The sequence below is a fragment of the Eucyclogobius newberryi genome, unplaced genomic scaffold (genome assembly GCF_026437365.1).
Source record: "Eucyclogobius newberryi isolate DKJ021-1_F unplaced genomic scaffold, fEucNew1.0.hap1 SCAF_18, whole genome shotgun sequence".
NCBI lineage: Eukaryota > Metazoa > Chordata > Actinopteri > Gobiiformes > Gobiidae > Eucyclogobius > Eucyclogobius newberryi.
This window is the reverse complement of record NW_027315812.1, coordinates 28034773-28050548: the sequence shown is the minus strand read 5'-3', so window position 1 is coordinate 28050548 and position 15776 is coordinate 28034773. Positions and strand designations below refer to the sequence as shown.

At 38.6% G+C, this 15776-nt stretch overlaps 1 protein-coding gene across 1 annotated transcript; it reads right to left on the bottom strand.

The window, feature by feature from the left end:
- Positions 1-13311: 13311 nt before the first annotated feature.
- LOC140364347 (uncharacterized) lies at positions 13312-15465 on the bottom strand. Its single transcript, XM_072450443.1, has 2 exons — positions 14959-15465; positions 13312-14904 (listed from the first exon to the last, which is right to left on the bottom strand). The coding sequence occupies exons 1-2, from the start codon at positions 15463-15465 to the stop codon at positions 13312-13314; spliced, it is 2100 nt and encodes a 699-aa protein (XP_072306544.1).
- Between the last annotated feature and the right edge of the window lie 311 nt (positions 15466-15776).

Below are 15776 nucleotides of genomic sequence, written 5' to 3'. Positions count from 1 at the left end.
ACTCAAACTTTAAACTATATATTTTGTAGATTTACAGGTCCTACTTGCCCAGCAAAAAGGGTTCGAATAGCTCTTTCACTTTTTTCGAAACTCACAAACAACTGTTCATGGGCTGAAAAGGCTTTTGGAGCAATAAAACAGTAAAAACTGCTATAACTCAAAAATGCAATAAGATAGGTTCAAACTTTAAAAGACATGTTGTGCAGATATACAAGCCCCTCTTGCACTGAAAGTATGGCTTAGATATCTCTTGTAGTTTCTTCAGAACACACAAATTATCTGAAAATGCTTTTGAAGCAGTAGACACAAAAACAGCTATAAATCCAAAACCTAATATGATAGACTCAAACTTTAAACTATATATTGTGTAGATTTTCAGGTCCTACTTGCCCAGCAAAAAGGGTTCGAATAGCTCTTGCACTTTTTTCGAAACTCACAAACAACTGTTCATGGGCTGAAAAGGCTTTTGGAGCAATAAAACAGTAAAAACTGCTATAACTCAAAAATGCAATAAGATAGATTCAAACTTTAAAAGACATGTTGTGCAGATGTACAAGCCCCTCTTGCACAGAAAGTTTGGGTTAGATATCTCTTGTAATTTCTTCAGAACAGACAAATGATCTGAAAATTCTTTTGAAGCAATAGACACAAAAACAGCTATAAATACAAAACCTTATATGATAAACTCAAACTTTAAACTATATATTGTGTAGATTTACAGGTCCTACTTGCCCAGCAAAAAAGGGTTCGAATAGCTCTTGCACTTTTTTCGAAACTCACAAACAACTGTTCATGGGCTGAAAAGGCTTTTGGAGCAATAAAACAGTAAAAACTGCTATAACTCAAAAATGCAATAAGATAGGTTCAAACTTTAAAAGACATGTTGTGCAGATGTACAAGCCCCTCTTGCACAGAAAGTATGGGTTAGATATCTCTTGTAGTTTCTTCAGAACACACAAATTATCTGAAAATGCTTTTGCAGCAATAGACACAAAAACAGCTATAAATCCAAAACCTTATATGGATAGACTCAAACTTTAAACTATATATTGTGTAGATTTACAGGTCCTACTTGCCCAGCAAAAAGGGTTCGAATAGCTCTTTCACTTTTTTCGAAACTCACAAACAACTGTTCATGGGCTGAAAAGGCTTTTGGAGCAATAAAACAGTAAAAACTGCTATAACTCAAAAATGCAATAAGATAGGTTCAAACTTTAAAAGACATGTTGTGCAGATGTACAAGCCCCTCTTGCACAGAAAGTATGGCTTAGATATCTCTTGTAGTTTCTTCAGAACACACAAATGATCTGAAAATGCTTTTGAAGCAATAGACACAAAAACAGCTATAAATCCAAAACCTTATATGATAGACTCAAACTTTAAACTATATATTGTGTAGATTTACAGGTCCTACTTGCCCAGCAAAAAGGGTTCGAATAGCTCTTGCACTTTTTTCGAAACTCACAAACAACTGTTCATGGGCTGAAAAGGCTTTTGGAGCAATAAAACAGTAAAAACTGCTATAACTCAAAAATGCAATAAGATAGGTTCAAACTTTAAAAGACATGTTGTGCAGATGTACAAGCCCCTCTTGCACAGAAAGTTTGGGTTAGATATCTCTTGTAGTTTCTTCAGAACACACAAATGATCTGAAAATGCTTTTGAAGCAATAGACACAAAAACAGCTATAAATCCAAAACTTAATATGATAGACTCAAACTTTAAACTACATATTGTGTAGATTTACAGGTCCTACTTGCCCAGCAAAAAGGGTTCGAATAGCTCTTGCACTTTTTTCGAAACTCACAAACAACTGTTCATGGGCTGAAAAGGCTTTTGGAGCAATAAAACAGTAAAAACTGCTATAACTCAAAAATGCAATAAGATAGGTTCAAACTTTAAAAGACATGTTGTGCAGATGTACAAGCCCCTCTTGCACAGAAAGTATGGGTTAGATATCTCTTGTAGTTTCTTCAGAACACACAAATTATCTGAAAATGCTTTTGAAGCAATAGACACAAAAACAGCTATAAATCCAAAACCTTATATGATAGACTCAAACTTTAAACTATATATTGTGTAGATTTTCAGGTCCTACTTGCCCAGCAAAAAGGGTTCGAATAGCTCTTGCACTTTTTTCGAAACTCACAAACAACTGTTCATGGGCTGAAAAGGCTTTTGGAGCAATAAAACAGTAAAAACTGCTATAACTCAAAAATGCAATAAGATAGATTCAAACTTTAAAAGACATGTTGTGCAGATGTACAAGCCCCTCTTGCACAGAAAGTTTGGGTTAGATATCTCTTGTAATTTCTTCAGAACAGACAAATGATCTGAAAATTCTTTTGAAGCAATAGACACAAAAACAGCTATAAATACAAAACCTTATATGATAAACTCAAACTTTAAACTATATATTGTGTAGATTTACAGGTCCTACTTGCCCAGCAAAAAGGGTTCGAATTGCTCTTGCACTTTTTTCGAAACTCACAAACAACTGTTCATGGGCTAAAAAGGCTTTTGGAGCAATAAAACAGTAAAAACTGCTATAACTCAAAAATGCAATAAGATAGGTTCAAACTTTAAAAGACATGTTGTGCAGATGTACAAGCCCCTCTTGCACAGAAAGTATGGGTTAGATATCTCTTGTAGTTTCTTCAGAACACACAAATTATCTGAAAATGCTTTTGCAGCAATAGACACAAAAACAGCTATAAATACAAAACCTAATATGATAGACTCAAACTTTAAACTATATATTGTGTAGATTTACAGGTCCTACTTGCCCAGCAAAAAAGGGTTCGAATAGCTCTTGCACTTTTTTCGAAACTCACAAACAACTGTTCATGGGCTGAAAAGGCTTTTGGAGCAATAAAACAGTAAAAACTGCTATAACTCAAAAATGCAATAAGATAGGTTCAAACTTTAAAAGACATGTTGTGCAGATGTACAAGCCCCTCTTGCACAGAAAGTATGGGTTAGATATCTCTTGTAGTTTCTTCAGAACACACAAATTATCTGAAAATGCTTTTGCAGCAATAGACACAAAAACAGCTATAAATCCAAAACCTTATATGGATAGACTCAAACTTTAAACTATATATTGTGTAGATTTACAGGTCCTACTTGCCCAGCAAAAAGGGTTCGAATAGCTCTTTCACTTTTTTCGAAACTCACAAACAACTGTTCATGGGCTGAAAAGGCTTTTGGAGCAATAAAACAGTAAAAACTGCTATAACTCAAAAATGCAATAAGATAGGTTCAAACTTTAAAAGACATGTTGTGCAGATGTACAAGCCCCTCTTGCACAGAAAGTATGGCTTAGATATCTCTTGTAGTTTCTTCAGAACACACAAATGATCTGAAAATGCTTTTGAAGCAATAGACACAAAAACAGCTATAAATCCAAAACCTTATATGATAGACTCAAACTTTAAACTATATATTGTGTAGATTTACAGGTCCTACTTGCCCAGCAAAAAGGGTTCGAATAGCTCTTGCACTTTTTTCGAAACTCACAAACAACTGTTCATGGGCTGAAAAGGCTTTTGGAGCAATAAAACAGTAAAAACTGCTATAACTCAAAAATGCAATAAGATAGGTTCAAACTTTAAAAGACATGTTGTGCAGATGTACAAGCCCCTCTTGCACAGAAAGTTTGGGTTAGATATCTCTTGTAGTTTCTTCAGAACACACAAATGATCTGAAAATGCTTTTGAAGCAATAGACACAAAAACAGCTATAAATCCAAAACTTAATATGATAGACTCAAACTTTAAACTACATATTGTGTAGATTTACAGGTCCTACTTGCCCAGCAAAAAGGGTTCGAATAGCTCTTGCACTTTTTTCGAAACTCACAAACAACTGTTCATGGGCTGAAAAGGCTTTTGGAGCAATAAAACAGTAAAAACTGCTATAACTCAAAAATGCAATAAGATAGGTTCAAACTTTAAAAGACATGTTGTGCAGATGTACAAGCCCCTCTTGCACAGAAAGTATGGCTTAGATATCTCTTGTAGTTTCTTCAGAACACACAAATTATCTGAAAATGCTTTTGAAGCAATAGACACAAAAACAGCTATAAATCCAAAACCTTATATGATAGACTCAAACTTTAAACTATATATTGTGTAGATTTACAGGTCCTACTTGCCCAGCAAAAAGGGTTCGAATAGCTCTTGCACTTTTTTCGAAACTCACAAACAACTGTTCATGGGCTGAAAAGGCTTTTGGAGCAATAAAACAGTAAAAACTGCTATAACTCAAAAATGCAATAAGATAGGTTCAAACTTTAAAAGACATGTTGTTCAGATGTACAAGCCCCTCTTGCACAGAAAGTATGGCTTAGATATCTCTTGTAGTTTCTTCAGAACACACAAATTATCTGAAAATGCTTTTGAAGCAATAGACACAAAAACAGCTATAAATCCAAAACCTTATACGATAGACTCAAACTTTAAAATATATATTGTGTAGATTTACAGGTCCTACTTGCCCAGCAAAAAGGGTTCGAATAGCTCTTGCACTTTTTTCGAAACTCACAAACAACTGTTCATGGGCTGAAAAGGCTTTTGGAGCAATAAAACAGTAAAAACTGCTATAACTCAAAAATGCAATAAGATAGGTTCAAACTTTAAAAGACATGTTGTGCAGATGTACAAGCCCCTCTTGCACTGAAAGTATGGGTTAGATATCTCTTGTAGTTTCTTCAGAACACACAAATTATGTGAAAATGCTTTTGAAGCAATAGACACAAAAAGAGCTATAAATCCAAAGCCCAATATGATAGACTCAAACTTTAAACTATATATTGTGTAGATTTACAGGTCCTACTTGCCCAGCAAAAAGGGTTCGAATAGCTCTTGCACTTTTTTCGAAACTCACAAACAACTGTTCATGGGCTGAAAAGGCTTTTGGAGCAATAAAACAGTAAAAACTGCTATAACTCAAAAATGCAATAAGATAGGTTCAAACTTTAAAAGACATGTTGTGCAGATGTACAAGCCCCTCTTGCACAGAAAGTTTGGGTTAGATATCTCTTGTAGTTTCTTCAGAACACACAAATGATCTGAAAATGCTTTTGAAGCAATAGACACAAAAACAGCTATAAATCCAAAACTTAATATGATAGACTCAAAATTTAAACTACATATTGTGTAGATTTACAGGTCCTACTTGCCCAGCAAAAAGGGTTCGAATAGCTCTTGCACTTTTTTCGAAACTCACAAACAACTGTTCATGGGCTGAAAAGGCTTTTGGAGCAATAAAACAGTAAAAACTGCTATAACTCAAAAATGCAATAAGATAGGTTCAAACTTTAAAAGACATGTTGTGCAGATGTACAAGCCCCTCTTGCACAGAAAGTATGGGTTAGATATCTCTTGTAGTTTCTTCAGAACACACAAATTATCTGAAAATGCTTTTGAAGCAATAGACACAAAAACAGCTATAAATCCAAAACCTTATATGATAGACTCAAACTTTAAACTATATATTGTGTAGATTTACAGGTCCTACTTGCCCAGCAAAAAGGGTTCGAATAGCTCTTGCACTTTTTTCGAAACTCACAAACAACTGTTCATGGGCTGAAAAGGCTTTTGGAGCAATAAAACAGTAAAAACTGCTATAACTCAAAAATGCAATAAGATAGGTTCAAACTTTAAAAGACATGTTGTTCAGATGTACAAGCCCCTCTTGCACAGAAAGTATGGCTTAGATATCTCTTGTAGTTTCTTCAGAACACACAAATTATCTGAAAATGCTTTTGAAGCAATAGACACAAAAACAGCTATAAATCCAAAACCTTATACGATAGACTCAAACTTTAAACTATATATTGTGTAGATTTACAGGTCCTACTTGCCCAGCAAAAAGGGTTCGAATAGCTCTTGCACTTTTTTCGAAACTCACAAACAACTGTTCATGGGCTGAAAAGGCTTTTGGAGCAATAAAACAGTAAAAACTGCTATAACTCAAAAATGCAATAAGATAGGTTCAAACTTTAAAAGACATGTTGTGCAGATGTACAAGCCCCTCTTGCACTGAAAGTATGGGTTAGATATCTCTTGTAGTTTCTTCAGAACACACAAATTATGTGAAAATGCTTTTGAAGCAATAGACACAAAAAGAGCTATAAATCCAAAACCTAATATGATAGACTCAAACTTTAAAACATATATTGTGTAGATTTACAGGTCCTACTTGCCCAGCAAAAAGGGTTTAATAGCTCTTGCCCTTTTTTCAAAACTCACAAACAACTGTTCATGGGCTGAAAAGGCTTTTGGAGCAATAAAACAGTAAAAACTGCTATAACTCAAAAATGCAATAAGATAGGTTCAAACTTTAAAAGACATGTTGTGCAGATGTACAAGCCCCTCTTGCACAGAAAGTATGGGTTAGATATCTCTTATAGTTTCTTCAGAAAACACAAATTATGTGAAAATGCTTTTGAAGCAATAGACACAAAAACAGCTATAAATCCAAAACTTAATATGATAGACTCAAACTTTAAACTACATATTGTGTAGATTTACAGGTCCTACTTGCCCAGCAAAAAGGGTTCGAATAGCTCTTGCACTTTTTTCGAAACTCACAAACAACTGTTCATGGGCTGAAAAGGCTTTTGGAGCAATAAAACAGTAAAAACTGCTATAACTCAAAAATGCAATAAGATAGGTTCAAACTTTAAAAGACATGTTGTGCAGATGTACAAGCCCCTCTTGCACTGAAAGTATGGGTTAGATATCTCTTGTAGTTTCTTCAGAACACACAAATTATGTGAAAATGCTTTTGAAGCAATAGACACAAAAAGAGCTATAAATCCAAAGCCCAATATGATAGACTCAAACTTTAAACTATATATTGTGTAGATTTACAGGTCCTACTTGCCCAGCAAAAAGGGTTCGAATAGCTCTTGCACTTTTTTCGAAACTCACAAACAACTGTTCATGGGCTGAAAAGGCTTTTGGAGCAATAAAACAGTAAAAACTGCTATAACTCAAAAATGCAATAAGATAGGTTCAAACTTTAAAAGACATGTTGTGCAGATGTACAAGCCCCTCTTGCACAGAAAGTTTGGGTTAGATATCTCTTGTAGTTTCTTCAGAACACACAAATGATCTGAAAATGCTTTTGAAGCAATAGACACAAAAACAGCTATAAATCCAAAACCTTATATGATAGACTCAAACTTTAAACTATATATTGTGTAGATTTACAGGTCCTGTTTGCCCAGCAAAAGGGTTCGAATAGCTCTTGCACTTTTTTCGAAACTCACAAACAACTGTTCATGGGCTGAAAAGGCTTTTGGAGCAATAAAACAGTAAAAACTGCTATAACTCAAAAATGCAATAAGATAGGTTCAAACTTTAAAAGACATGTTGTTCAGATGTACAAGCCCCTCTTGCACAGAAAGTATGGCTTAGATATCTCTTGTAGTTTCTTCAGAACACACAAATTATCTGAAAATGCTTTTGAAGCAATAGACACAAAAACAGCTATAAATCCAAAACCTTATACGATAGACTCAAACTTTAAAATATATATTGTGTAGATTTACAGGTCCTACTTGCCCAGCAAAAAGGGTTCGAATAGCTCTTGCACTTTTTTCGAAACTCACAAACAACTGTTCATGGGCTGAAAAGGCTTTTGGAGCAATAAAACAGTAAAAACTGCTATAACTCAAAAATGCAATAAGATAGGTTCAAACTTTAAAAGACATGTTGTGCAGATGTACAAGCCCCTCTTGCACAGAAAGTTTGGGTTAGATATCTCTTGTAGTTTCTTCAGAACACACAAATGATCTGAAAATGCTTTTGAAGCAATAGACACAAAAACAGCTATAAATCCAAAACTTAATATGATAGACTCAAAATTTAAACTACATATTGTGTAGATTTACAGGTCCTACTTGCCCAGCAAAAAGGGTTCGAATAGCTCTTGCACTTTTTTCGAAACTCACAAACAACTGTTCATGGGCTGAAAAGGCTTTTGGAGCAATAAAACAGTAAAAACTGCTATAACTCAAAAATGCAATAAGATAGGTTCAAACTTTAAAAGACATGTTGTGCAGATGTACAAGCCCCTCTTGCACAGAAAGTATGGGTTAGATATCTCTTGTAGTTTCTTCAGAACACACAAATTATCTGAAAATGCTTTTGAAGCAATAGACACAAAAACAGCTATAAATCCAAAACCTTATATGATAGACTCAAACTTTAAACTATATATTGTGTAGATTTACAGGTCCTACTTGCCCAGCAAAAAGGGTTCGAATAGCTCTTGCACTTTTTTCGAAACTCACAAACAACTGTTCATGGGCTGAAAAGGCTTTTGGAGCAATAAAACAGTAAAAACTGCTATAACTCAAAAATGCAATAAGATAGGTTCAAACTTTAAAAGACATGTTGTTCAGATGTACAAGCCCCTCTTGCACAGAAAGTATGGCTTAGATATCTCTTGTAGTTTCTTCAGAACACACAAATTATCTGAAAATGCTTTTGAAGCAATAGACACAAAAACAGCTATAAATCCAAAACCTTATACGATAGACTCAAACTTTAAAATATATATTGTGTAGATTTACAGGTCCTACTTGCCCAGCAAAAAGGGTTCGAATAGCTCTTGCACTTTTTTCGAAACTCACAAACAACTGTTCATGGGCTGAAAAGGCTTTTGGAGCAATAAAACAGTAAAAACTGCTATAACTCAAAAATGCAATAAGATAGGTTCAAACTTTAAAAGACATGTTGTGCAGATGTACAAGCCCCTCTTGCACTGAAAGTATGGGTTAGATATCTCTTGTAGTTTCTTCAGAACACACAAATTATGTGAAAATGCTTTTGAAGCAATAGACACAAAAAGAGCTATAAATCCAAAGCCCAATATGATAGACTCAAACTTTAAAACATATATTGTGTAGATTTACAGGTCCTACTTGCCCAGCAAAAAGGGTTTAATAGCTCTTGCCCTTTTTTCAAAACTCACAAACAACTGTTCATGGGCTGAAAAGGCTTTTGGAGCAATAAAACAGTAAAAACTGCTATAACTCAAAAATGCAATAAGATAGGTTCAAACTTTAAAAGACATGTTGTGCAGATGTACAAGCCCCTCTTGCACAGAAAGTATGGGTTAGATATCTCTTATAGTTTCTTCAGAAAACACAAATTATGTGAAAATGCTTTTGAAGCAATAGACACAAAAACAGCTATAAATCCAAAACTTAATATGATAGACTCAAACTTTAAACTATATATTGTGTAGATTTACAGGTCCTACTTGCCCAGCAAAAAGGGTTCGAATAGCTCTTGCACTTTTTTCGAAACTCACAAACAACTGTTCATGGGCTGAAAAGGCTTTTGGAGCAATAAAACAGTAAAAACTGCTATAACTCAAAAATGCAATAAGATAGGTTCAAACTTTAAAAGACATGTTGTGCAGATGTACAAGCCCCTCTTGCACAGAAAGTTTGGGTTAGATATCTCTTGTAGTTTCTTCAGAACACACAAATGATCTGAAAATGCTTTTGAAGCAATAGACACAAAAACAGCTATAAATCCAAAACCTTATATGATAGACTCAAACTTTAAACTATATATTGTGTAGATTTACAGGTCCTACTTGCCCAGCAAAAAGGGTTCGAATAGCTCTTGCACTTTTTTCGAAACTCACAAACAACTGTTCATGGGCTGAAAAGGCTTTTGGAGCAATAAAACAGTAAAAACTGCTATAACTCAAAAATGCAATAAGATAGGTTCAAACTTTAAAAGACATGTTGTGCAGATGTACAAGCCCCTCTTGCACTGAAAGTATGGGTTAGATATCTCTTGTAGTTTCTTCAGAACACACAAATTATGTGAAAATGCTTTTGAAGCAATAGACACAAAAAGAGCTATAAATCCAAAGCCCAATATGATAGACTCAAACTTTAAAACATATATTGTGTAGATTTACAGGTCCTACTTGCCCAGCAAAAAGGGTTTAATAGCTCTTGCCCTTTTTTCAAAACTCACAAACAACTGTTCATGGGCTGAAAAGGCTTTTGGAGCAATAAAACAGTAAAAACTGCTATAACTCAAAAATGCAATAAGATAGGTTCAAACTTTAAAAGACATGTTGTGCAGATGTACAAGCCCCTCTTGCACAGAAAGTATGGGTTAGATATCTCTTATAGTTTCTTCAGAAAACACAAATTATGTGAAAATGCTTTTGAAGCAATAGACACAAAAACAGCTATAAATCCAAAACTTAATATGATAGACTCAAACTTTAAACTACATATTGTGTAGATTTACAGGTCCTACTTGCCCAGCAAAAAGGGTTCGAATAGCTCTTGCACTTTTTTCGAAACTCACAAACAACTGTTCATGGGCTGAAAAGGCTTTTGGAGCAATAAAACAGTAAAAACTGCTATAACTCAAAAATGCAATAAGATAGGTTCAAACTTTAAAAGACATGTTGTGCAGATGTACAAGCCCCTCTTGCACAGAAAGTATGGGTTAGATATCTCTTGTAGTTTCTTGAGAAAACACAAAAAATCTGAAAATGCTTTTGAAGCAATAGACACAAAAACAGCTATAAATCCAAAACCTTATATGATAGACTCAAACTTTAAACTATATATTGTGTAGATTTACAGGTCCTACTTGCCCAGCAAAAAGGGTTCGAATAGCTCTTGCACTTTTTTCGAAACTCACAAACAACTGTTCATGGGCTGAAAAGGCTTTTGGAGCAATAAAACAGTAAAAACTGCTATAACTCAAAAATGCAATAAGATAGGTTCAAACTTTTAAAGACATGTTGTGCAGATGTACAAGCCACTCTTGCACAGAAAGTATGGGTTAGATATCTCTTGTAGTTTCTTCAGAACACACAAATTATCTGAAAATGCTTTTGAAGCAATAGACACAAAAACAGCTATAAATCCAAAACCTTATATGATAGACTCAAACTTTAAACTATATATTGTGTAGATTTACAGGTCCTACTTGCCCAGCAAAAAGGGTTCGAATAGCTCTTGCACTTTTTTCGAAACTCACAAACAACTGTTCATGGGCTGAAAAGGCTTTTGGAGCAATAAAACAGTAAAAACTGCTATAACTCAAAAATGCAATAAGATAGGTTCAAACTTTAAAAGACATGTTGTGCAGATGTACAAGCCCCTCTTGCACAGAAAGTATGGGTTAGATATCTCTTGTAGTTTCTTCAGAACACACAAATTATCTGAAAATGCTTTTGAAGCAATAGACACAAAAACAGCTATAAATCCAAAACCTTATATGATAGACTTAAACTTTAAACTATATATTGTGTAGATTTACAGGTCCTACTTGCCCAGCAAAAAGGGTTCGAATAGCTCTTGCACTTTTTTCGAAACTCACAAACAACTGTTCATGGGCTGAAAAGGCTTTTGGAGCAATAAAACAGTAAAAACTGCTATAACTCAAAAATGCAATAAGATAGGTTCAAACTTTAAAAGACATGTTGTGCAGATGTACAAGCCCCTCTTGCACAGAAAGTATGGGTTAGATATCTCTTGTAGTTTCTTCAGAACACACAAATTATCTGAAAATGCTTTTGAAGCAATAGACACAAAAACAGCTATAAATCCAAAACCTTATATGATAGACTCAAACTTTAAACTATATATTGTGTAGATTTACAGGTCCTACTTGCCCAGCAAAAAGGGTTCGAATAGCTCTTGCACTTTTTTCGAAACTCACAAACAACTGTTCATGGGCTGAAAAGGCTTTTGGAGCAATAAAACAGTAAAAACTGCTATAACTCAAAAATGCAATAAGATAGGTTCAAACTTTAAAAGACATGTTTTGCAGATGTACAAGCCCCTCGTGCACAGAAAGTATGGGTTAGATATCTCTTGTAGTTTCTTCAGAAGACACAAATTATCTGAAAATGCAACAGATTTATTGAAGAACGAAAATGAATAATAAGTATGTATAAGCAATGGATGCCGTTTTGGGGCTTCGGTAGATGAGGGCTGTAGGCTCCCGGGCCTTTGAACCCCCTGTCTGAAAGATAAGCAGAAGATTTAGAAGGGGTGGGAGGGAGGGCCATGAAGTAACGAACGCAGATGTAATTGATTGGCCTGTTTAAATACTGTGGCGCCGGAAGGGACGTGGAAGGGGGTGTGGTCCTGCTCCCGAACTTAAGATAACAGACTTAGCTTCATTTCACTAGCAAGGACCACAACCCCATGTTTGATGCAACAGATTTATTGAAGAACGAAAATGAATAATAAGTATGTATAAGCAATGGATGCCGTTTTGGGGCTTCGGTAGATGAGGGCTGTAGGCTCCCGGGCCTTTGAACCCCAAAAGAAGCCTATGGAAGAAGCGCTGATTGAGCGGACTGAAGGTCGCTGAGGTTATGTCTGGTGTAGATTTCGAACGCCGTGGAGGACCAACGTCCCATGGTTTTGATGAAGCGGTCGGGAACTCCGCGACTGGAGGCAGAAGTAGTAGCACCGATGCGGAATGAATGTCCGGAAAAGAAGTTGGGGCAGATGTTGGACCTAGTAAGAATAAGTTTGAAGAATGGAATGAACCAAGACCTGGTCGCGATTTGGCCAAGTTCGGTTGTGAAGAGCGGGTCGTGAGGAGAGGCGCCGTGCGTAGACCGGTACGAGATGAAGTCTAGAAGGACTTCGAAGGGGCTCAAGACGGAGTTTAAATAGGAAAATTGGGGTTGCGTTACCGCTGTGGTTGGTCTTGCTCTGTTTGAGGTGGAAAACTAAGCAGTCGCTGGATGCTAGTTGGAGATCCTTGATGCAAGGGTGACGAGAAGGGTCGTGGATTGAGGTAGAGGGTGCGAACTCTGAGCAACGGAGAAAACCAAAGAAAGCGAGAAGGAACATCGCTTCTAGGGTGCGGGTGATGTGAGGGTGCAGGAGGTTGGATCTGATGGTGACGAGACATCGAAGAAGGAGATCTGAGGTGAGGGGGAGCATCCTGCGGATCATTGGGCGACTCTGCCTTTGCAAGCCTTTGATGACCATCGTGGCTTGTGTGAAAACCGGAACGGGAAGAGAGCAGCCTGAGAGCAACCTGGAGAAGAAGTTGATGCCGCTCAGGTAAGCTTTGATGGTACCAGGGGTTAGAGTAAGATAGGTGAAAGCAAACGAGATGTAATTGGTTAATGAGAGAATGTCAAGAGAGGGGAAAGGCAGGTTAAAGTGGCTGTGAAAGGAATGGAAGCTGTTCCAGGCGGTCCAGTAGGAAGACAACGTTCTGGGAGTGAAGCTGTGCAGGATAGCAGATCGGGAGATGAAGAGGAGGTCGGCCAGAGCGGGGTTCATGTGTGGAATGTGGTGGCTGAAAATGGAGGGACAGGAATCGGTAGGGGGTCTGCCTCGGGAGCCAATGTCCTGAATTTCTGAAAAGCAAAACGGGAGAGAGAATCGGCAACAGAATTAAGGTAACCGGGAATGTATTTCGCTCTGAGGATGAATTGGTGCTTGATGGACAACCAGGTGAGGCGGCGGACGAAAGGCATGATGGGAAGTGCATTGCTTCTGCCTTTGTTGATGATGTCAACGACTGCGAGATTGTCGGATTGAATAGCCACGCACGTAGAAGTCCACTCGTGGCCCCAGAGAAGAGTGGCAATGACAACGGGATAGATCTCGAATAAGGCGGAGGAGGATGGACCGGACTTATGAATGAAATCGAGAAACTCATTGGGCCAGGGGGCTGAGAACCACCTGCCCAGGTAATAACCCCCAAAGCCTGCTGATGGTGCAGCATCTGTAAAGAGAGAGATGTCTAATGGGGCTGAAATGATGTCCCGATAGAAAAGCGTGATACCATTCCAGTTGGAAAGTAGCAAGTGCCAGAATCGAAGCTCTGACTTGACCGACTTGCTTAGGATGATTACGCTGTGGAGGGATTTAACGGAAGATGCTAGTGTCAACAGGTGGGAAATGAATGCTCGTCCTTGAGGAATGATGCGCATGGCGAAGTTGAGATGACCAAGGAGTGAGAGGAGCTGCCGTTTCGAGCATGAAATGGCGACGAGGAAGTTACTGAGGAGGAGGGAGATCCGGTTCAGCTTCTCTGTTGGGAGGGAAGCTTGGTATTTGACTGTGTCGAGGGTAATGCCGAGGAACTCTAGGGAGGTGGAAGGACCCAGGGTCTTCTCTTCCAACAGGGGAACCCCGAGGGACGAGAAGACGTTTTTTAGAGTCAACAGGTCGCGTGCCGGAGGGGACGAGATTGGCGAGACGAGCAGAAAGTCGTCAAGAAGGTGAACCAGGAATGGTACATCATGTTTGTTAAGGAGGATCCAGCAGAGGGCTTCGGATAGGCAGTCGAACAGTTTGGGGCTGCTTTTACATCCGAAGGTGAGACGGACAGCAAAGTAAAAGGCACCTTTCCAGCAGACGCCGAAGAAACGCCAGAAATCTGGGTGGATGGGGAGCACTTTGAAAGCGTTTTTGATGTCGGCCTTGGATAGCCAGGCAGCGTGGCCGGCCAGTTTTATTAGAGATATGGCGTGGTCGATAGTGGCGTACTTGAGTGCAAACTCATCGCTTGGAATGAGGCTATTGATGCTGGGGATGTGACAGCCGTGGGGAGCTGAGAGATCAATTATTAAGCGTTTTTTGCCAGAGTATTTTCTAGTTGCTATGCCGATGGGACTGATCCTGAAGGGTGAGAATGGAGGATTTGTAAAGGGGCCAATCATGTGGCCATCTTTTACCTCTTTAGCGAGGAGAGAATCCACGACTCCTGGTTCCTTCAGGGCTGACTGCAGGTTTTTGCAGGTGAAGGAAGTGGATGGAAGAGAAATAAGGCTGGGCCGGAAACCCTCGGAGAATCCGGTGATGAGGAATCTGACGAATTCTGGGTCTGGATGATCCTGTAGTGCCTTGGACAAGGCGGGAATCTGAATGGGTGTGGAAACTTTGCATAGTCATGATGTTGGGTTGTGGGGGCACGCCGAACGAGAGTGCCCTCCGCCACAGAAGGAGCAGGTATGCAGGAATCTGCATTGGGATAGGGTGCAACGAGAGGCGTTGAAATTGTTGCATATCGCTTTGCCGCCCTGAAGCATGATGGGACGGCCTCTCTTGTCGACGCCTTGGGGAATTGGAATTTTTGCAGACATTGGTGGGATCGGAACTGGTTGAGTGGCTGGACGGACCGGAGCCGGGGCCTGAGCCTGGGTTGGAGGCCTTCTGGCTGGGAAGACGCAGGCGGTGGCCGGGTGGGATGGGGCGCCGCAGAAGCTGCAGCAAATTGAAGCTCGAGATGCAAAAATCCTGCAATAAAGTTCCTGATCAAGACTCCCCCAGAATGTGTTTTGATTGAATTGCTGAAGTCGGGCAGCGGCTTGGGAGGAGAAAAGGATGTGATACTGATAGAACCCTGGGCCACTGAATCTGATGGCCAGATCTAGGATCAGGGTCATGTAAGAGTCGAATTCTTCACGGCGATTGGGATACATGGATCAGATTATGTCTCTAAACAGGCTGAAGGCAAACGCAAATTCGAGGGGGGTGAGTTCTTTAGAACGCGAGGGGATAGGGTCGCGCATGACGTAGAGCCCGTCGTGGCTTTCGATGACGCGGGGCATGCCAGCCCTGAGGGAGGGAGGACGAAGGAGTTCAGCCAGGTCCACGTATTTACCTGCAATGATCTGCTGTCTGATGTTGCTGGGGATGGATGAAGGTTTCGGTGCTGGAACGGAGGTCGGAGGAATGGCTGATGCCAGAGTGAATTGGGCTGGACCGGGAACCGTGCCGATCAGTCCCTGAA

Excerpts from the sequence above, each read along its gene's own strand:
- LOC140364347 (XM_072450443.1), bottom strand. The coding sequence starts at position 15,465 with ATGTATCCCAATCGCCGTGAAGAATTCGACTCTTACATGACCCTGATC. Across the intron at positions 14,905-14,958 it reads GCGGAGGGCACTCTCGTTCG|ATTCCCGCCTTGTCCAAGGC; the intron begins GCGTGCCCCCAC and ends ACACCCATTCAG.